Consider the following 23,936-nt stretch of genomic DNA (forward strand, 5'->3'; position numbering starts at 1 on the left):
GAAGGGTCCCCCACTAAAAGAAAACAAAGTCAAACAACAAACAGAGAATCGAGCACAAATTGTTTGTCATTTTTCATACACGTCCTGGCTGTTATCAGTGGCATGTGATAAAAGAGATTTATTATACCGTATATGAATACATGTTCCATACCAAAGCTTTACATGTAGTTCTACAGTGGATACAACCAATACACTCATTACTTATATGGCCTTTACAAGCCTGATGATTATTATCTGATTCCCATGAAACAAGTTGCTTCATACCGTGCTCATGAAACCTTCCTGAAGCCTGCCGCTGTGCAGTACTTTTGCCATTTCTCATTTGGGCAGCTTGACAGAGAACTATGGGTAATTTACCCAGTACCATACATCAGCGGGGCTGCCGCACTGACAGTGATGAACTCCAGTCTGTTGAGCTACAGGCCAATCACTTTTATAGCATGCACACCAACTAGTGAGGACTTCGATGAGAGCTGTGGTCAACATGGTTTCATCATGTTTTCTTCATATCAATACTCTATTTGTGCCGTTGGTGCATATTAGCATTCCAGTGAGCGGAATATGACTTTGCATTGCTCTCAAACGCCGGTTGAAGCCGATATCGGCGCCCCGCTTGACAACGTCACTCCTGAAGCCCAGTACCCCCTCACCCGATCCCTCCCCAGGTAAACTCTGTTAGCTCTACACTGTACGCTGCAGTTTACACTTTAGCCATGAGGATTGTTGAGAGGTAATCAAAACGCTCCCCATAGTTCTAGTTTGCAATGTGATGATGTTGGTCTAGTTAATCCTTTAATCAGCATCCGTTTGTCAGATCCCCCCCCCCCCCCTCTTTTGTCATCAGTGTCTCCCCATTAAAGTCAGTTTAGCTAAAGAGCCTTCAGTGGCATTAAAGGACACCCTGCAGCTGTGTGTCCGGGGGGCAAAAGCCACATTCACCTCATGCCCTCACGTCATCACACCACTTCCGCCGACGGAAGACACCTTTTTAATTAGAAAACTCCTCTCCCAGCTTAATGAAATATTTCCAGTCAGGACCTATTGACACCAGCCAGCTCTGCAAGTCATTCCACTTCCCTCCAAAGGACACGCACGCTCACACAGTGTGCGGCTAGGTGGACAGGTGTAGTTGGGGCCACCCTGATGGTTTGGCAGGTGAGAATAATTAGAGAAACTGCAGCACCCGCTTTTCTGAAGCTGTCAGCATAACAGGCATAAAAGTAAATCACCCGCCACCAACGCTTCAAAATGTAAACGCGGATTTGACGAAGAGGAAGAAAATAATATCGTGCGTTTGGTTTCCCTGACTGCCAAAGATGGCAAATAAAAATAATCTGGAGAGGAAGAAAACTGTTCAGCGCCTCCAGTGGTGTTTTGGCACATTGAGGTGCTTAATCACTGATTTAAAGCTGCTGCCTTTTACCAGCTCCCCACACGAGGGGGGGCAGGGAGGTCATGGGGGTGAGACTACCAGCAGCGACAGCTCACTTCCTCTCCACTGCCAAATGGATAGACGGTGTACATGTGTGTTAGAGCTCGGTGTGACTGAGGGTAGACGGTTATGTTTGTTCCATACAAAGATAATTCTCCACCAAACAAGTGAAGTGCATTCATTCTCAGGGCCACATTCGTAGTCTTCCTTCATGCGTTTCCCTCGTTAAAGATTTTGCCCAGGGAAGATCATCTGAGGTTAATGTTGAGGGGATGTTTGCCTTTTTGTTCCCATGCCCAATAGCGCCGCAGCAAAAAATAACCACAGGCGTCCAGAACCTGTGAGAGAGCCGGGAACGTCATTTTAGTTTTCACCAAATAACAGCACCGCTATCTTGGCTCCAATCGAAACGCTGCTGTTCAGCTTCTGGAATCCTTAAAACACTTGAGCCTTTCACTGTCTGAGTGAATGCAACGCTTCAACCAAAACATTAATAGCACCACGCCGTCGCAAATGAATCAGCAGTCACACACATCTAACAGACATCTTTGTGAGGTCAAATGGGGATACATGTTCCTCGGATATGATTAATGGTTCACAGAAGACGGCTCTCGCTGTCTCAGATCTTCTGATTCATGTCTGCCATCCATGCGGCGTGTGTGTGCCACTGTGGCCTTTGTCACACTGTAATTAAAGCTAGCTTCTCATGAGTCACGCTGACACACACCACTAAGCGTCTCAGCACAATTACAACCCTCATCCACCCTGCTAAAAACGTTTAAAGCCTAACATGAGGCGGTAATGTGCCGGCCAAACATGATCACAGTGGGATGACAGTGGCTCGTAATTTGAATGTCTTGTTATTGTAACATGGTTTCTTAGAAAATAAACGCAAAAAAACGTTTTTTTTAATGTGGCTGTCTACACGCTAACTGCTTTGGTCCCTACACTTGACAGGTTGGCACCCGCTGAGAGCAGTGGAGGTTGCGTTTCCACGACGACGTCTGTACCTATGCACACGCAGCCCCCTGGCTACCTATGCTCAGCTTGTGGAAGCTAAATCCATGATGTGGAAGCATAGATGTCCGTCCTCCCTCTGGCAGAGAGTGAAGACAGAGACTGATGAGCTTTCTGGCAGCAGAGGCCACCTGGCTGCATCCATCCTCATGGATCAGGGCTTCGCTCTTCGCTGTCTCGTCCCTCTGACAAGGCGTTGCCCGTTGAAACATGGCCCTGTGGGGTGAGAGGTCACGCTAATGGCCCCGCTCCATCTTCTTTGTCCTGGGCCGTTTCCTTAATCTTTGTCAGTCACACGGTCTCTTTCTTCCTCCCTCCTTGCGTGACACTTCGGCCTATTGATTTGACTGAAGGAGAGATCATTAGTTGACCCAGGCTGACCATGACTTTCAAATTGCTGATGGTAATCAAGTGCACATACTGTATGCAACGAAAGCTTTACTAACAAACATTTTTGAGGACTATTGCACACCTGTACCTTGGTCTGTTGGGTCCAGACAAAGAGACACAAATGATGCAGATGTGTCTTTAAGTCTTGGTCCAGTTTGCTTATCCACTGACATTTTACAGACATAATAAAGAGGAGTAGAAATGAATTCATACAAATTGAGAGGTTAACTGTCATGCTACATCATCAGGACCTGTGTACAAATTAAATCCTTTTGGAGCTATTTCATTATCCACTAAAGGGTTTTGGCCCAGCAGTCATAAGCCGTTTTTAGAGTTACGAGGGGTTGTCATGGTGCCTATTGCCACATGTTGACAGGATGTGACAATCGGGACTGGTTTGGCGACAGCTTAGCGCAAAAAAATATTTCCACACAATGTGGGCAGTCAATAATGAAGCCAAGATGCTGTCTTCACTACAGCTCAAGCCAAACTAACTTCTCTGGCATAAATAACCACAAAAATGTTCCTATTGCAGAGATCAATCCATCAAGAGTGTAGAAGAAAGAGCCGCCCTCCCACCCAAGCCTGTTATTTAGCCTTTAAATGCCATTTCAGGAAATATCATTATTGACCCCCTCAACCTTTTAACACAAGCAAATGCTACTGAAGCTTTACGCTAGGGTGATGCACACCAGCATTCCATAGTTAGGATAAAGATACAGTGTACTTGATGTTTGTCGCTCGAGGCTAAAAGCAAATATCTATCAGACTTAAGCAGAGACAAGAACAAACTTGCTGTACAATTAATATGAACTTTATCATACCTACACAAATTGAGTGTATATCCAAGCAGCCATATGGAAGGAAAATATTTTACACACTTTTCTTTAATCATCCCTCAGCAGACAAATTCCCCTCGTTTGTTCTGCTATTTCTTTCAGACTTTCAGACAAACGGGAGTTAAAATCCAATTGGCTACATTCTAAATGTAGCTCTGCTGACACGCGCACCCACTCCTCCTCATGCAAAGTTCCGACACGGACCAATCATAGTAATTAGAGAGAGAATTTGTCTTGACCTGGCAGGTGCAACAAAACTAATGCAGGAGTTGGAGAGACTAATCACGCCACGCAGCCCTTGTAAGAGGTCTAATGAGACGTGTCGAAGCACCTGGTTTTTACAACATTTTCTAAATCCGTGCGATTTACATACTTGATATTGCTGGTAAGAGTTGTAATGGAATGTATTAAAAATGTATATGGCAAATACCTATTTTTTTAAACCAATTTCCCCCAGTTTGGAGCAACAGAAAGGAACTTTTACAATGGAGCAAAGTAATGTACTGCTATGGTCAGGGGCAGCAGCAATAAGTAGCCACATAAACATAAGGCTAAACATCAAGAATACACCATGTTCACACCCTTTTCACAGCATTGCCTTGCTGTAGAGTCTATGTTTCGGACCGGGAAGTCAAGCTGTGGAATTCTGGTCGTTCGGCCCCTGCTGCTATCGGTTAGTTTGAATCAATTTTTGGTCTTATAATAACAAAAACAAACAGAACTAGTGAAAAGATTCTAAATAAAGTGTGAAGTGAAATTAGAATAGACATCTTCAAATGGCTAAAATAAATTTAGCCGCAGCTGCCACCACAATTACAGAGACCAACAAGCCACACTTTAGATCAGCCAAACAATCCCTTTAAACACCATTAGGGTCCCCGGAGACAGCCAACGGTTGGTGTGCTCATGGTTGGCTGTTTGTGTGTGTGGATTTGCTAAAGTATCTTTAGCCTTATAAATGTCCTCATAATGATGGAAAAAATCTTTCAGTAACCAATTTGGGATTTGGGTCAATCCACAGAATGTTTTTGCACCATCACCTGCACTGCACACATTACATCCTGTGAACACCTCCTCTTCAGTGTGACAACAGCATGAGTCTGCCTGCCTGGTTCCCACCTTTGGCCTTGACGCCGCCCCCCCACCCTCCCCTCACAGTGCTGGTCCTGGGTAACTTCGGCACTCAGCCCAACAGCCACAACCACAGAAAGCGTCAGTCCAAGGTCCTTAATTTTCACCCCAGCGTGTTGACCCCACACCCCACAGCCCTTTTTCCATTAGAAGGAACGGAAAGCAAAGCCGGGTGTGATGCTAACGACCTTTGCGTCAAATCTGGACTGCCGCTGTCCCACTGTGCACATGCAGGAGATTTCACTCAGCCCTGCATTTAATTTTGTTTTTTTCCTCTTTTGAGAGAGAAAGCATCTCTGATGATCCCCAATCCCTTGTCCCCAAGAGTAATAGGTGCGGGAGGGAAGGCAAGAGAAGAGAATGATATAAATAAAAAGTGTCAGGGACTCATTTCATTTGAGCTGCGAGTCAAGCAGAACGCACTGTATGTTCACCACCTGCTAGCTGTGGATTCAGCTTCTGGCCACGACGCTACAATGCGTGAAGTGTGCATGTGTGAAGGTAAAGCTGACAAGATCACAGCATCTCAGGGTTTATTGAGGCAAACGGGGAGTGGGATTATCTCTGACTATTGATGAGCTCAATGTGTGCACCCACACACACACATGCACACACAGCCGATTGTTCTGAATAACACACTACTGTGAAAGATCAAGGCAACCCTTACAATCAATGTAATACCTCACCAGCTTAATAGCACATGTCTCCCTCCAGCGACATTTGATGCCTTTCTTTGCTGTTGCCATAGTAATCACAACTAATTAATTACATTTTAATGTCCATATCCACCCACAGATCCAATACCTCTCTTCACTGTTTCAGAAGAGATCTGTGACTGCTGGGAGTAGACGAGCTGGTCCAGCGTCTGAACGATATCTTGGCAAGGTGAGATAAGGCATCCGTAGGACACAAAGCTTTTTTTGTTGTTGTTGTTTTGTAGTAGGAAACAGACGGCGGAGCATAACAAAATTGTTGGGAAAGAAATGGTAGTTCATAAATGTCCTTGTATTGGCTTGCTGCCATCTGCTACAACTTACGATCAAAGTGAAGTTCTAATTCTTGAGCGGCCAAGCCATTCCATCCCTTTTGCCTCTGTGCTTTGGTCCACTTACGGCAGCACAGGCAGCATAATGGAGCAGAGGAGAGGAACTGATTTGGTTAGAGAATTCAGTGGATCAGTGGAAATTGAGCCTAACCTGATGGAGAGGTTGTACGTGAGTGTGCCACTGTGCGTCCTGCGCTGTATCTATGCCCTTCCATATATCCCAGACTCTACATGTCTGGCTTTCCCGATTCGATAATTTATCAGGTCTAGATACACTCCGCATCAAGCTGCCAGTCAAGCCCTGGTGGCTGTGTGCTTCCTGACCGTGCCCAAGTAATCCAAGCATCTGTCCTCTAACCATTACTGTCACATCTCACATACCAGGCAGTAAGTCTGAGCTGTTCTGAAATAACAAGATATAGAGCTGAAACAGAGACTCTCTTTCTAGCCTGCAGAAACACAATATTAATGTACAATTCACAGAAGAGTAAGTTCATACAATGGTTCGCCTGTCTATCGCCTTAATTCAAACTAAAGTGGGCTACACTGACATTTCAGTTACATTGACATTTACAAATTAAAAAAACACAAGTCACATATTGATGAATATGAATGATGATGCTATTTGCTTTCAGACCAAATGTTGTGACATTTGATCAAAGTTAACGCGATCTTAGCTCTGTGTGGTGATTAGGATACCACTGACCACTTTAAACTTGGGGGCTCAAGACAGGAGACAAGAGACTTTCTTCCTTTATACCTGGTGTGCTTTCATGTATTCGGGGGGGGGGGATTAATACATTTTCTGAATTTTTGGAAGATCAGATATGCAGAAATTGCATGAAAAAAAACATTTGACCGACCCATGATACCGGCACATTCTTGTCTCTACTTCTTAGGTGTCAGAGCGGTGTATTGCTGTGATCAATCTAAACCTTAACTCTGCATCACAGATTTAAATAGGAGAATTGTGTCAATTCAGTCACAGAATGTGGGCTCGGGTTAATGAGGCTATGACTCGGAGACAGCCTCGAGACAGAAAAGAAAATGAACTGAGGATTTCTTGCAGCTAGACAAGCAGCGTCAAAGATCTGAGACTCTGCCGAGCTTCTGCTGTGATAACTCACTGCTTTAGCAGCCGCTCCGCCCCCACCCCTAAAACTTTTCCTCTCATTCGACACCCACTCCGGAGGATGAGGTGAGCGCCGGGTGCCGTTGACGGCAAGAAACTTTTCCATCAGCGCGCCCACAATTGCCGCTTATGATCACAGCGCAAAATAAAAGGCTGCGTCAAAAAACAAAAGAATGCCAGCGGAATGAACAAGAAAAGAGGAAAACCTAACCCATTGGAGGGCAGTTGTTTCATTGGGGGAAAAAAAGGCTGGGTGAGGATGAGTAAAAAAAGAGAAGGGGAGACAAAAACAGTGGGAGATGGAGTGTTAGGGGCAAGCCCTATTGATGTGGAGGCTTAATTAACCATCAGGTGCCTCTGACACAGCCTCAGATCTTCTGTGATCAGTGGCAGAGTGACAGCGCTCTGGGGGAGACGGAGGGGGGGCTCGGATTGGAGAGAAAGGGGAGAATGAATGGCAGAGGGGCAAAAAGTGTAGATCACTGGCAGATTACCAATTCACCATCCGAGGAGAGCCGGGTGGAAGTATGACGGAGGTGGGGGTGAAAGAGGGTACAAGGACACAGTAGAGACACAATAGACAATAGAGGAGGAAAAAAACAAGTGTGGCAAGGAAAGGCAGGAAAGAATTAGGAGATAAGGCGAAAGGAAGGAAAGATGATAAAACGTGTGCATGAGAACATACTGTGCCTCTAGAAAAAGAGGGGACAGTAATGCACTGCAATCTCCTCCTCTTGCTGCTCGCGCGCATGCGTGAAAGGTCCGTCGATGTTGAGATGACAGCGACCGAGGATTGAAATGCCAATTCTAATTCACCTGAAGAGATGAGATCTTAGCCCGCTGATGTCAGTTGAGCAGAGGGAAATTGACCCGAGTGAAACCTGTCAGGAGTGGAGTCGGGGGTGACGTTAATCCCAGAGAGGTTGGAATAGTGAAATAACGCAGCTTGGGATGCAGTTATGTGAGGCTTTGAAGGTGATGGCGGGCTCGGGATTGAAGGGGGGGGGTCTAGCAGAGGGTTGCTAGAATTGATCAGGGGATGTCAGTTTACATACAGCATCATTGTAAGGGCAAAATAACAGGTTAGTGGGTCAACCACACTCCCATCAAAGTGAATGGGTGATAGGCAGCAAAAAAGAAAAATCCAATTTGCATTGTCCTGTCTGAGAGTCTAAAAGAGACACAGAGTGACATGTCACTCACCCATGCGTCCGATCATATTAGCCAGCGGCGTGGGGTTGGTGTCCAGGCCTTCTATGATTTGATAAACGGGGTTGGAGATGTGTCGCTCGTGGTTGTCCAGTAGAGAGTTCCGGAGATGCTCTAGAACTGGAGGGCTTGCAGGGGCCTCCTAGAGAAACATGGATGAAGATGAAGAACAGACGTAGGGCTTACAAACAGGTTCGGGGCAAAATATATGCTCCATTTGAAATCAACAATATGATTTATTTTTAAAGGGCCACTGCAAACCGTTTTTTGAATAAACATTTGAGACATATTCACGTTCCAAACTGAAGGTTTGAATCATTCTCACACATACTGTAACACTTAACACAATTGTCTGATTGAAATAACATAATTTTCTACTACTAACGTTTTTTTTAACAAATCATTTACTAAACATATGTTTATCTACCTTTATTTTGCATATTAAAATCCCTGTTAATGAAATTGAGAATTATGTAATGTGGCTTTGAAATAATCCAAACTTCCAATTTCAATGTAATGAAAACTTCAGATTTTTGAAATATTTAGAAAATCTGAAGTATATATAAAAAAAAAAATATATATATATATATACACAAATAAAACACACACACATTCACAGACAGAAAAACCAGTGGCTCTGCATGATGTGATGCCATCAATACTCCAGAAACGTGGAATCAGGGGGACCAGCATCCGTCTCGTCTTACATGAGAATGTTCTGGCTCAGCAGTGTGAAACAGCTCCTGTAGAAGGCGGAGCCGGATAAAGCTCCATGGATTTCCCATAGGCCAATAGACAGCTGTCTGTAACAATGAATCCCAGTAAATGGACCAGTGACATTGGCCATGTGGTCGATACACCGCACTGTTATCGAGCCCACTGTACACTTGCTGCATGTGACAGTCTCTGCAAAAGGGACACGGTTAGCGGTTCTGAAACCACTGGGCCCAGATACTATGCCCCCTCTTCAAAAGACAGGAGTGGATTCTTCTTAGGATGGAGACCACGGAGAGTCACTGAAACATCTCACATCCACGTGTAGCGTCAGAGAACAGACCTTGGGCCGTGGCCTTGTTTCCCACAATGCCTCATAGGTGCCTGTGGGCATCCGCGGGAAGGCTCTGGAGAAGAACTCCCTGTACTAGACTCATTACAAATATCTCCCTTTCAGCGAGATAGTCCTACGCAGTTCAACGTTGTACCTCGAGCATGCTTTAAACCAGGAGGCCCCGGCTAATATTAATGTCTCACAACACTCTGCTGGCCCCTGGCCAAGAAAAAGAGGAGCAAACTATCAGACAACTGCAGCAGGAAAACAGCGAAGAGAAGAGGGGGAGGGGAGTTTTTGGCATAGCAAACAGGGGAGGTGTGGTGGGGGGCGTAAAACAAGAAAAAGGAGGATTGTGAGGGGAGGAAAATGCTGTGTGGTTGCAGCTGAGTTGCCTCCTTGTGGAGGTAGTGTACCTTGGAAGGTGCATAGCCAGGTGGAGGGACACCATTCAGCTGTTATTATAAATGAGAGGTTTAATGAGGTTCAACGCGCCTCATCGGGGCACCGTGTTGATACGAACAAGATGCAAGGGGTGTGTGTGTGTGTGTGTGTGTGTGTGTGTGTGTGTGTGTGAAATGGGGGGGGGCGGGTCAACACCATTACAATCACCGCCATGACCGCTGGCAGCCTTATAATAAAAAGCACGTCTCCAGATGATTCAGACTCAATAGGGCTCAGATTGACGAAATAAAGATTTATTTTACCCGCTCCTCCGCTCTTTCACTCAACCTCTCTATGCGCTTTTTAATCTGACTTTGAATCTGTCACGAGCCGAGAGGAAGTAAGATGGAGTGTCTCGGGTAAGAGGTGTAAAATGTGTGGACCAGGAGTGAGCAGCTAAGGGCCAAATTATATGAAAATTATGTATAGAATGTGTCAAGCGGGAGATATCCCCAAAGGAGCGCTATGTAACTGTCTGCCTCTATCTCAACGGGCTCCTTCCAAAGGTAGTCATTGGCCTCTACTGCAAATAGGCTTTGGAATGAACTTAACACAGAGGCAAAATGGCAGCTATTTAATCTTTGTGTACCCAGCATTAATTAAGTCTGCCTCTGTGCATGCTAATGCTTTGTGCATGTTTACTGACCTGTGAATGTTTACTGACTAGTGCATGACGAGCAGTGCCACTTCCATGTCAAAACTGCAATTACCTGGTATTTGATATCACAGACGTGAATCAACATCTGGCTCTTTTCCCAAGCAGAAGCACATGCATTCCATCTTAATAATTGGCTGGATAGTGAATATGAGCATTAATCGTCACAATTCACCATATTAAACAGAAAGGAAACCGCTCCTCGGTTAAAAAGTACTGTAGTTTATATGTCCCAAGAATAAGACATTCCCTAAGTTATTCACTCTCTTTTTAGAGATGATATCCCTTTATTCCCAGCGGTTCTCATCCCCTCGTCATTTGTTTGATCTGATTAATCTAGCCATTTTCAGAGCGGATTATCCTGTTGACTGAGGGAGAGGGCAGAGCTCTGTGATTTTACACTCAGCCCAGTCGAGATCATCTGCTGCTCAGCTCCCGCTGGACTCCCCAGCAAGGTTTGTGTGTTGAAGGTGATGCTGATATCTGTGTGAATGGAGCGTGAGAGTGTGTATGTGTGTGTGTGTGTGTTTAGCAGTATTCATGTGCGTTTGTGTTTGTATGCGTTTGAGGTAAGTGCAGACTCGTGCACATAATATTGTTTTGCCTGTGCATCAGCATCTCCCTGACCTTGAGCCTTGAGAGGGAGCAGTGTGTTGACGGGGCGAGTCTTAAGCTGTCAACTGAGGCTAATAATGTCTCGTCCGTGGCCATTTCCTGGCCTTCTATCCTGGTCTCAGCCTGTTGCTGCGACCCTAATCCAGTCAACCTCCACCATAATGCTGTAATTACAATCCTTAAGCTGCTGCATCGTGCCTCAGGCACAACTCGCCCCGCTGCTGGCTAGATACCCCACTTTCATTAGCCTTTCACATCCACCTAGAGCCTCAGCTAATACCATTTCTTCCCAAAGTGGATGCCCAGGTCCTATTAGGAGTTTTTAGTTAAACCTCAATTTCCCCAAAAGCCGCCATGCACATGGGGGATGTGAGTATAACTTGTGGTTGGGTTTAACTGTTCCACCGCTGCTGATTCTACAACGATAGACATAACAGGTGTCTTGCCAAAGAGATTTAATACAGTGGCCAGCAGCACTACGGGGGGAAATTGAAAAAAGCTCAACTCAAATGCAGAAGTTCTCCATCACAACAACCAGGCCACCAGGCAAGGGGAAATGGTGCTCGCTCATACAAAGCACATAGGAAGCTCAGAGTTGTTTACTAGTTTGGCATAGTAATGGAGTGAGGAATGGCCTTCAGCACATAGACGAGATCGCAATGTGGATCTGCCCCATGAGCCATCGCGTACACACAGTGTATTTGAAAAATACAGAGAACACAATGATTCTGTGCTGAGGTGACGAACTGAGCAAAAAGAGACAGGACACTGCACCAACACCTAGAGTGGCAGAGTCTGGCTACTATCTTCTATCTCTTTCATGGAGATCCATGTCCTATTTTTTGGGTTATGCCGGGCTTGACCAACATCATCAAGATGGCTCAAGATTAAAATAAAATCCAAACATAAAAATGTACACCCACCAGCATAAAAGTTCTAAGTTCTAAGATTGGGGGTGACGGGCGCAAAACACAGCGGCAGCGCTGACAGAGCTAACGTTGTTCAACTAACTGTCGTGGACGGTCACGACCTCGTTGTGAACGTAATGTAATGGTGAAGAGTGGCTTGGGGCTGGCTGACGAGTTCAATCACTGTACAATAGCTTGAAGGTTCCTTATTTTTAGAAAATGGTTTAATGATTTTCTTTTCTTATTTAACAAATAAAAGAACACACCCATGTTTTTACAGCACCCATGTTTTTCTTCGAAGAACTTTCACCACAAAACCCAATCCTCCACTTTTCAGGACCATTATTCAGTAGGGACCTGTCTTTTTGGTTGTCTGTTCATATTAACCATGTCCAATGGTAACCACAGTCCAATGGTAACAGCTAATTGGGGAACATCATATGTACTACGATGCAAAGTGAGAGGAATTTGTGTGTGTGTGTGTGTGTGCATTCAGGTGTTTGGTGCCTGTTTTTGGCACACACTTTCCCTCTGCAGTCCTCTCCCGTGCCCGAGCAGCCCACTCAACCACCAGATTCAATATATTATTTTTTCAATTGGTCCTTTTGAGTTTCCCCTGCTGTTCCTAAATGAGTTAGTCCTCAGTGAGCCGGCTGGGAATGGAGGCCCAGGGGCGCTGGAATTGCATTTCTGCTACATTGCGATCTACTTTCCTCACTTCAGTCAGCCCATTCATTGCAAACTACATTTCCCAGAGTGCACCGCTTTGTACCTTGCCTCCATCCTCTTCCCATGAATCACTGCTATTTGCTGTGACAGCGGGGAAGCTGTGGTACATACAAGTCGTGATCTGACTAGAATTCAATCAGTGCGTACTAAGTTGCGCAGGGCGCATGGGTCGCCACAGATTTCCCTCTCTTTCTCTAGCCACCAATGTGGTCCTGCATCTCAATGTTTTAAGTTCCTATCCCAGCAGTGGTCAGCTCAATACTAATAAAACCATAATTTCCTGGGCCACGGCTCTGATTGATAGCTCTCTCAAGGCTCTATCGATCAGCCCCTCTCTCGTCCAAGTGAGCATCTTTTGTTAGGGCCTGCCACTTCCTTCCCCCCTTGTCTCTTTGCATAAACGTCCAGTTAGTGACTAACAAGCAACGCTTTCCGAATGGATTACAAACAAGGCCATTGGCATGCTGGGAAGGCAACTACTGCACTCATTTAGAACAGAGTCAGCGGCCCCTCCATCCCTCCACAGAGTTTAGCTACTGCGTCCACGCACTCCGATGATGCAACAATGCTGAGGTGAATGCAGAGGATGAAGTGCTTTGATCTTTCTTCTGTTCTGCGGCTCCTCATCAATAATAAAGTGGCGTTTCAGCATGACCATGTTCCCTCATGGTTAGCTGCAAAATACAAGAGCATGTGGGCATCCATAGATGGGCATTTTGAGAAAATGGAATACAGCAATGAACAATGACAGGTTTCCTTTTATTATGTGGATTTCCAGATCACGTGATGCTGTCCTGTCATCATTATGCGTCTTGCTTTAACTAGCCTGTCCATCCCTTCAATTCAAAGCATTGATGTTACTCTGCTCACATGGGCATCAAAACCTGGGCCGAGTAGTAAATGTCGGCATCACTGGTGAACACGGGACACAGCCGGACATTTCCATAAATGCCGCCCTGTGTCATCGGCTTAGGGAAATGAGAAAACTAGAAACAACTTCCTCAGGTGGCAAATTACTCTCGGCTACTTTGCAGGGGTTTCTTGTCCCACGTGGTATTTACATAATCAGGGTAGCTTTCTCAAGTTTCTCAAGGAAGGAGAATGCTTTACATAAAGCTTTACTTTGACAGTAAAATGTGCTGAGACAAGCAATAAAAGAAAGGCAAAGTTAATAAATGTCTGGAGTGAAAAGGACTCATAGCTCTGCCGTCCTTAGGAATGAGGTCTGTCTCGAGAATTATCTTGAGGGCTCTGTGTTCACGATGTGAGAATAGTACACTGTGGAATTCGACTCAGTAAAAGAAAGTCACGAGGGAAGTGGAGATGTTGTGTGGTGAGGCGTCTTTCTGCTGCTCCGATTAAAACAGCGCTTCATTGGCAAGTTGCCGTAGCGATGTCAAATAAGAACAAGGAAAAACCAAAACAGACAGACAGCCTTTTAAAAAGAAGAGTCGATGTCTGGCTGAAGATCTCGGCCATAAATAACAGCCCGAGTGCACACAGAGGCGTACGCGTGTGTCATGCGATGAATTTTAAACGAGGGAAATGAAACCCAGACGCGAGTATGCTTATCATCAGCCGGTCTGCTTTTAGATGCCGCTGGGATACATATCCTATGTATCATATCATACCCGATGAAGAGGACACAGCTGTTGCATCAGACAACAAACATCCACGATTGAGTGGAAGTTCCTAAGTGTCAGGCGAGTGGAACATTGCTGTCGATGGTTCTTCTGTCCAATGTAACGTCGCTTTATCAACCACAGCCAGCCTTCAAAAGGCATCCACAGGATTGCATCTTCAAATCATCACAAAAGAAAGGTTAGGTATCAGAGGTAATGCCAGCATCATTGAATCAATGCAGATCTTTAAGAAACTAATAAGAGTGGAGGGCAAACACCAACGCTGACTTTTAATAACCACTAACTCCTGTGACAGACATGCATTCGAAGACTTTGGGTCAGCAAGTGGAATTAAACAAAATAGAAAAAAGAAATGGAATTCAAATTACTTTTTAGGAATTTAATTGCTTAAACACATGTGGCGATATATTAATAGAACTCAGATATAGAAAGAGAAATTAAACAGTCTCTGAAGCAGCCATGCAATTATAATGCTTCAAACTAATTGCCAGCAACCAATCATATCGTTTGACTATCTGGGGCAGGACGGTAGTTTTTCACCACGGGAGCTGTGGAACCAGAACACAGGCAAAAAGTAATTGTTCCGGTACGGAGTGTGTGGAGAGTTTGTGTATGTTGTGTTTGTGTGAGTGCCAAGGATATTTGAAATGTTATGAACGGCTTTTTTTTCTGCCTACCTTTCTGATCGCATAAGTTAAGCCATTAGTATGCTTTTTCAAAAAGCAGTGAAAACAAATGACCAACTAGTTATTTAAAAGCATCATCAGCACTTTCTGCTGTTTTAACTCATTGCTAACCTTGGTTGACTAAACCGTGGACCCTTAGGGACTAATTAACGTCGCCTGGTAAGTGGTTGAGTGTGAGAGTCTGTGAGGGCTTTGAATGGTGTAATGGGAAAGGACTTTGTTGCTACATGCCACGTCACCATGACAACATCAAGAGTGTATTTTTTTTTTAGTCATATGTTTGTCAAAATAGCTTTAGTAAATATCGACTGATTTTCGTTTGTTTACCTTTGTTTATGTCTCAATGCCTGCAATGCTTATCCCATAGTTAACTTCACATTGCAATAACTCGTGGGTAACTCCCTTGGGCAATGCCAGCATCCAAGGCCGCTATTGGAACAGAACTAAATCCTCACAAAGTTAGCAGCAGGGCGCCTCAAAGTCTGTGAGTCCGTAATGGGGGTTTGGGACTGGGTTTCAGACTTGGTATTGTTGGACTTGGTTTGGAGCAATAAAGGTCCAGGGTCAGATTTTGAATCAACCTTCCGGGTTTGTGCAAGTGCCGAGCACTGCTTTGTTACACTTGAATAGATCATTAATCAGGCTGAAGCATTTTTTTCTTCCAAGGTCAGGAGGAAAATAATTCTTATTTTAACCTGAGGCAAAGGCCACTCATTGCCACCGTTCTAATGGCAGCAAAAATAGACCAGGTAGCCTACTCCCCCTCCGGGATGGACGTCATCATCAGCGTTATGGACCTGCCTATTGAAGCACTTGTCTGCATAGCCGACAGGATATTCCTGGCTGAATGTAGCCCCAGTCCTGTTAGAAGCAATTGTGCTTCTGGGAGACCTTGAGCAATATGTGGAAGTGTGTGTGAGTGTGTGTGTGTGTGTGTGTGTGTTTGTGTTTGTATATGTGCGTGTGCGTGTCAGTTGTTGTTGTTGTTGTTGGGTTTAAATATGTTGGAAGTGCATGCCTGTGGAGAGAGTTCTCGGAGCAGACACACAACCCTGACACGCAATGAAAGTGTTGAATACTGTGTTTTATATTTCTATGGAGGGACAGCGTTGGTTTTCTGCCGACACACTAAGATGCATCATGCATAATAAAATGCCAGTTCGATGACCGTCTGTGGTTTTGGAAACAAGGCCCAAACTAAAACACCTTAAACTACTAAGAAATACTAAACTGCTCTCTTTTAAGGAAAAGTTAAATATACTTTAGCACACAGTGCCAAGCAACGATGGAATTGATGCTTTATCCACAAAGTGAGGTGGCCTGGATACGCTGCTCCCATCGGAGCCCACACTCCCTCCTCCCCAAGCATTAGACTGTGCCGCTCGGCTCCTCTCCCCTGCAGACAGTGATGGATCTGATTCATTTCAATGGTGGCCTCCAGTGCTCAGTCCCATTCGGCTGGGTGACAGTTGCAAACTGGTGTTGGCTCCCCGTATATCTGCCTGACCAACACAGCCGAGTGGGGGAGGAGGAGGGAGGACATTGTAACTGCCGGGAGCCTGTGTAGACATTTAACTTCCGCTCTTCTTATTGGACCTTCAATGCTTTATTTACAATTGTACCTTTTCTCTACTCTGAATGCATTTAAATTTCTTCTGTTGACTTTATGTCCCCTTTCAAACCACTAAGCCTCCGGTAAACGCTGCATCTTCATACAGGTATTATTGCCTGTGAGTTTAACAGATGGTATCTAAAATGTGCTGTTACATCACCTTCTCCTTTTGTTTCACACACGCTCTTCATCAAGATCAACATGCAGTCTCATAGCAACTGATGTGTCGCTTAAATAAACATTTTTATAAAGAAATTTGTTTTATCTCAAAGGATAAAACATGTACGAATATCATTCTGTTACTCCTTCATTCCACCTATAACACCATAGTGTAGTAAAAAAAAGTGTTTTAGCTGTTTCTGAAAATGTGTTTGTCCATGACCTTAACTGTCTGCTCAGTGTCAATGTGTCCACCTGTCTGCCTGCTGGTGAAGGATTAAAGAGGACAACAGAGTGACTGGACCGAAGTGATAGAGCTCACTGAACCTCGACGCTGAGCTTTCCCCGGAGGGACGTGTGTCCTCCCCCTCGTAATGAAGGCGGGGTAGGGGGTGCGGCAGAAAGACAAGCGAAAACTGTGCAAACCAAAAACAGACTTGTGTTTACAAAAATGTGTGGGGCTGCTTTAGGGGGGCGTGGTGCTTCAGGTACTGCTGGATAAATATATATAATCATATAATCCAATATGAGTCAGATTTATTAAACTCAAGTGTTGTGAGCTGCAAAGATATTGCGCGGTGGTTTTCAATAACATCATGAGAGGTTAAAACTGCTGCATTGTTTTATTTTTCCTCACGACAATCAGTGGTTGAACCGAGCCCACGCTTTGGAATGGAAATAGCTAACAGCACCAGCTAGAAAAGTTGTTTTTTTCTAGCAAAAATATCATCAAAGCGGCAACACTGCCGAGGCCGTTCCTCACAGCCCTCAACAGCCACGAAAAACCAATGTCAGAATAATGAACATAAACATATCATACTGTTACAACTACCAGCTTATGGAAGGCTCTGCAGACCCTCATAGAGAGGGATATTAAATTGAATCATTTGATTCTGTGCGAGCTGTATCTGATTTATTCTCACCTTCGTTTTGTCATAGCATTTGACTCGCACTTGAGTCAAGTGTTTTAGACATGAGAAAATCTTTAAAAAATAGTAAGTGGATATATTCAGACCCCATGTAAAATTCTGGGGAAAAAAACTTTTTAGTTGTGGCAAACACTAATGCCACAATATATGACACTTTATTTTACTCTTACTGCCCGTATTCATCCCATGCTGTACCTCGCCAACTGCGGAGCACCACATGTGGGAGGGGGGGTAAAATCTGACATTAAAACAAGAAGAAAAACAAGCGCGCTGGGTGTCAGGGGTAGACGTATGGTGAGAAGAGAGAGACAGAACACTCAGAGGGTGAGGGCTCGCAGGGAGGGTGAAGGGCAGACGGGGGGACTGGGGCTCAGCGGGGTACTCCAAACTGACACACAGCCACAGGACACAGGGTCCAATTAGAGTCACGGTAACACTAATCAAACCTGATCTACAACCTCTGGCTGTAGGGCCAGTGTGAACGTGTGTGCGACCGTGTTGTACTCACACATGACTCCACACTCCTCAAATACACTCACACTGTGCTTGGCATTTCACATTGAGGTAAATCATGCTGTTTTTTACTCCAGCATGTGAAAGAAAACAGTTTCTCTCAAAGAAAGTGATTAGTTCAGTATCACATCAGGCAATTCAAGAAGTTGAAATCCCCCCTGCCGATACAAATATCCAGCCCGCCGCAATACATATTCCCTTCATCTGCCTATCCGACAGTGTTATTCCACAGGCCTGTCAATCATAACTCAGTGAAGTGCTTCTTAGATATCATATCAAGGCACACGGCGTCCAAAAAACTTCACACAGAAAATGAGGGGATTGGGGGGATGAGACTACATCACGTATCTCACACAGGAAATGGGACTGTTTGAAGATTTGCATGGTGGTGCGGTCGCTTCATAAAGGTCCTCTTCTAGCTATCTCAAAGCAACAAAAAACCTATGGGGGATAGATTAGGGCCTGAGGCAACCTAGAGTAAAGCTACTCTCGTTTATCATCCAGTGCAATGGAAATGCAGCTATCCCTCTTCTGCATTCAACATGTGTCCACAGGATAAGAGCATGTATGTGTGTTTGTATGAAGTGTAGGATGAGATGTGCCTCACAATGAATGTGGGCAAACATGATTGAGGTGATACGGATGTTCCATCTTGGAGATGTGGTAGCTCATACTAATAACAATATCTGATTCATGAAATATTAAAAGGCGGACTAAGACAACCGTCTCCATTTGATGCCAATTAGTGCCTAGCACACCAGCGTGACTCCTCCTTGACTGCTGGGTTACCTCGTTGTTTTTAGACACGTGCCGGGCCACGATGAGCTGAATCATCCCCCGCTTGTTTCCCTCCACGGACATGGACGTGCGCAGCGTTTCCATGGCGTCCTGGTTGGTCATCCCGTGCAGCGACTCCCCGTTGACTGCGATGAGCTGGTCGTTGACCCGTAGACGGCCATCCTGTATGTATTTGTAATAAAATATTTTACATTGTTGCTTCTCACAGGTCCTCAAGTTACAGCAAAAACATTGAAGTAAGTTAAACACGGCATGGTAAGTGGGCGGGAGCGGTTACTCGCCTTGCTAGCAGCACCTCCATTTATAATGGATTTAACAAAGATGCCCAAGTCGGCGTGGTTCTCCTTGGAGCGGTTCCCCTTGACGCTGACCCCTAGGCCCGCCGAGCCAGAGTCACTCAGAGGGATTTCAAAGGTCATGAACTCTTGTGTGCCGTCCGGGGTCAACACCATGTCGTCCTCTTCTGAATGCTGTGAGTAATAAGGAGAGTGTTTCATTAGCAGCACAGTGGCACTGCAGATGCTGATAAACTTTAAGGGTAAAAGAAACTGAACAGTCTATCGCCAATGAGTCACCGCTCCATTCAAACTCAGTGTGAAGTATCTGATTTTAACTTTGTTGAAAAGACAGAAATGGAAATACAAAAAAGAAATATAAAAAAAACTGATGGGAGACAAGAAAATGGGAGACAAGATAAAGAGGGGAAAGGTGAGGGGCGCAGGAGAAGAAAGTGAATGGATGGCAAGCATGTCACATATTTCGGGGCTGTCATTGTCAATTGGTCGCACCGTCTTGCCGAACGCAGCTAATTCCTTTCCACCGCTGTGCGCTGGGCGCAGGAACAGTGGGTACGCCGGAAAACTTTAAAAGCGGCGGGTAGCAATTTGGTGCTCAAACAACAGTGGCTTCCCTTTGACAAAACACCCCTTTGAAGTATAATTTGTGACACGTTAAGAGCCCGACCGTCCTCCCCCCTTTTGTTGGGAATTACCATAGTAGCGTTAAAGGCCGGCGCATGCTTCTGCTTCTGCGTCGTTGCGTCGTCGCACTCGTTTCAATTCATGGTTCTGCGTGTGTTGCAGAGCAATTCACCGCCAGAACAACAGGCGGAGTGACGTGTTTTTGTTGAAGACGACCTAGAGAGTCACGTCGGTTTATTTATTTGTTTATTTATTTATCAGACTTTATTGCCCCGTGCATCGCCACTGCTGCTTTTCATCACGGACACATTTGTCCCGTATTTTTCTCCTCAACTTTGTTGACCGGCAAACCGGCGTTTGCTGCGATCTCCCTCCGTGAATCCAACCCGCTTCTACAACCCGCCAAAGACGGCTTGTAGAAGCGCTCATATTTACGCATTTCTTCTGACAAAAGTTCTTCAATCTGATCCGTTCTCTCGTAAACATTCTTCGTTTTAATAATGGCGGTATCGGGGTATGAAAGCGAAAATGTGAGACTCCGTAAAGGACGTAGTTAGCAAATGAATCGCAGCCTGGTGCGCTGCAGGAGGCTTGCATCACTTGCGTCGAAAGCAACGCAAGCCTAGAAAAATGGCTCGACACACGCAAGGAGGTGTGAAAAGCGCCGCAAGGGACACGCAAGGGGGGCTTGCGTCTGCGTCGCTCTGAAAACGCAGAAGCATAAACTAGGCTTTAGTTGCAAGACTGGTGCTGCAGACCTTTACGCATGGTGCCAAAACAAAGAAGTGGTTGGTGCCAGCTACCAGAGAGGTGTGATGCTCAGCGCCTAACACCCAGCACCATTAAATCGTCTGAATAATAGTCCGACAAACTCTCATCTCTTTTCTGACAATTTTCAGTGGTGTCTAACAAAGAGCATCTGAAATAGAATATCACAGAGGAATAGCATTTAGTCAGTTTAATTCCCTCTTGTAGCCGAACATAAAGGGAAAGAAGGTGTGAGAGAAAGCTAACAACAAGAGGCATCAAAGAACGTGTTGCTTAATATTCAAGTCATTTCTGTTCAGAGCGTTGAGCTGTTGCCGTTGTGCCGGAGCAGAGTGAATGTGCTGAACTCAAACGCTTTGATCTCAGTCCACGGTTGATCTTCCCTCACAGCTTGACAGAAGAAAATCTTCATTTCAAAGAGGCCGTAAAAAGACAACATACGGCCTTCTGGCCTGGCATTTTGGCCCCCGATCTGCAACCACTGCGGTTACTGGGCGTGCGCTGCTTTGCTCAAGGGCACCTCAGCAGCCGTCGTTGAGGGACGGAGACTGTTCGCAGGTCACAATCCTATCCAGCAGATAAGAGCTCAGGACTGCTGCTCGGCAGGAAGCCTGAGAGCAGCGTCGTAACACTGTGATTGGCTAGATTGCACTGAGGGATGGCGGGGTCGTTGCCATGGCAGTCAGATCCACACAAACAATACTCGCTGTGAGAGCAATCAAACCCAGAAATCCGGCACAGGACCTCTTTAAATAGACTCACATACATATACACACACACACACACACAGCCAGATGGATTGGCGACCAGGTGTGTGCCCTTCACAGGTGCTCGGATACAGAGTGAGGCAGAGGAAAGAAGACGGAGCATAGGGTGGGGATCTTCTGAGGCCCAGGAGTTATTAGGACGCAGCGGTGCGTTCAGGTGCAGGCTCTTTTCAACACTCTCTGACTGAGCCCCTATTTTCCACACGGCCCTCCTATCTGCTATCTGCCCCCTTTTCTTTTCTCTCCTCTTTTCTTCTACTGTTTTCAAGATGGCAGGACACCTGTCTGTACATTACGCCAAGTGTGCTTTGTCCCTGTCGGGACACACCTTAAATTCACACTGCTGGCATCCATTGTTATCACGCTGCAGTTCAACACTTTCTGTTCTATTACAGAAACCCGCAAGTTGTCATTTGTAAGAGAGTGACGGCTGAAAGAAGCGGATGAGGGACTAAACTCATCCAGTGGACTAAATATAATGCTGTAACAATGTTGAACTTGTGAACAGTGGCTATATTGAAGCAACTTTTACTCAACTGGGGGAATGTCATTAGTTGGTTACTAAAGCAGCCCACAGCAACGCGGCAAACATACAATTTCCATTCTGAAAAGAATGCTCATGGATGAATGGCCTTGTGCGTCATCGCCAGGGTCAGTTCTTTATCTTTAATGAATGAAAATACAGTTAATAAATAATGGCTGTGAGTTATGTCCCTGGAGAAGCTTTTAGCCCTGCAGTTGAACATAGTAGGCCTAATACATTGGTAAAGAAATAAGTACACAGGACTCTGAGCGTCTGTGTGTGTGCGCGTGCCCTCTCCTCTAAAATGATGACAGAATAACCACCCACTCAGAGCTGTGTTTGGGGAATGGCGGGCCGAGGCAGAGAATGAGAGAGCTGTGTAACATTTTCATCAGACAGGAACAAGCGCCGCTAGCCAAGAATGAGTTTGTCAGGCTGCCTGACAGGCCTCGCTGCACCAATTCAGCTCAGCCAGGGCCGGTTCCTACTTCCTCTGAACAGGAGAAGAAAGAAACTCACCTCATTGTACCAAGCTCAGCCCCATTTATGCACCGGGGATGGAGAGGAAAAAAACGACAGACAAGAGATGAGGTGATGTAAAAACACTGTAATAATTGCATGCTTAAAAAAGAAAAGAGGAAAAAGCAGTGGGAAAAAGCGTGACTAAAATGGCTGCGTTATCAGCCACCATGCTAAATTATGAAGGGCAACATTTGGGCCTCAACATGTTTGTCTCAAGTCTAATTATGGTCTCACTTACAGTCTCTGTGTGGACACCTTCTGCAAATTGTCTCCTAAAGAGCGGGGACAAATATATCTCCAGAGAAAGCTGCACTCACTAATAATGGCTGAACGTTGAACACCTCCACCTGTTACAGTAAGGGATATATTTGGAAATGGACAGATTTGCAGGCATAGCTTGATTGATTTCCCCCTTTGTTAACTTGTCTGTTTGCATTTCCAGAAGGTGTGAGTAGCACCAGTGTGCTATCAGAAGAAGTCATCAGACAGGGTCAGATGATACCTCCCTGTCTCACTCCAAATGCTGGCCGGCCAGTTGACTCCCCCGAATCTACATGACTCACCTGGATGACATATTTTGATTTCAAAACGGCAAATTTTGACGAAAAGCGACATCATTGCAGGTAATAAGCCAGGAAGGAGAGACACGTGCCAACTACTGTATCAGGTAAGTGCTAATAATATAATTATGCTTTAACTGATCTGATATGAAGTATTGTATGAAAGCAAAGTCAAAACAGCTGCATTACCATTCATTTCAGTTTAAAGTTAATGCTAGACACACACAGTGGTTGTTTTACTTTATCTATTATTACAGATGTGGGGGAAGTCAGATCTGTGACAAAAGGCCTAAGATGTATTCATCTTCCTGGTCCCACACGTTTGTTTTCATCGACGGACATGGTCAAACTATATTATACAATCGAGTGTCATTCCCTATTTGACAGGAAGACGTCTACACACTGTGTCCTTGATGACGCATCATGTGTTTTTCCGAATCCCAACGTGATCGAAAGATTCCACAAATGTGCGTCAAAGGTGCATCGCTGTACTGGGTAACAATCACCAAGCTGAATACCTAACCAATTTTGAGCTGATAGGTTGTAATTTCCCTATCATGACTATCGGAGAAGATCAAGTGAACGTCCAGTTCAGCTCCAGCTCCTCACAAAAGAAGCCCTCATCATTTTCTTCTTGCCACAGTCCATTAAACAATTAGGTCCTATTTTAATTAACAATGTTACGGGGAAGCACATATTCATTACAGTCTATTGTCTTGGTGGGGGGCGGCAGGTGAACAGAGGAAAGGGTTGCTGGTCAGTCAATCTAAAGAACCCCGTCTGCTCAATGGGAATGGGAATTTCTTGTTTGGTTTCTAGCTTGCTCAACGTGACAAACACGCAAAAAGGAAAGGTGTGCTCACGTGTGTCAGGGACACAGAGCAGGGGGAAAAGCACGAGTGAGATGCAGAGGGAGAGAAACGGAGACTGCAAGTGAATCAC

General features: G+C 45.2%; 1 protein-coding gene across 3 annotated transcripts in view; it reads right to left on the reverse strand.

Annotated features, from left to right (window-relative positions):
• Positions 1–23,936, reverse strand: part of LOC120811645 (partitioning defective 3 homolog) — a 277,609-nt gene that overhangs the window by 115,209 nt on the left and 138,464 nt on the right. For all 3 annotated transcript variants that reach the window (XM_078096994.1, XM_078096993.1, XM_040167200.2), the window contains 3 exons: positions 19,216–19,404; positions 18,926–19,096; positions 8,190–8,337 (listed from right to left, as the gene is read on the reverse strand). In XM_078096994.1, coding sequence (XP_077953120.1) covers positions 8,190–8,337; positions 18,926–19,096; positions 19,216–19,404 — 508 coding nt within the window. The remainder of the gene's footprint in view (positions 1–8,189; positions 8,338–18,925; positions 19,097–19,215; positions 19,405–23,936) is intronic.

This window comes from Gasterosteus aculeatus, chromosome 21, assembly GCF_964276395.1.
Source record: "Gasterosteus aculeatus chromosome 21, fGasAcu3.hap1.1, whole genome shotgun sequence".
NCBI classification, from domain to species: Eukaryota; Metazoa; Chordata; class Actinopteri; order Perciformes; family Gasterosteidae; genus Gasterosteus; species Gasterosteus aculeatus.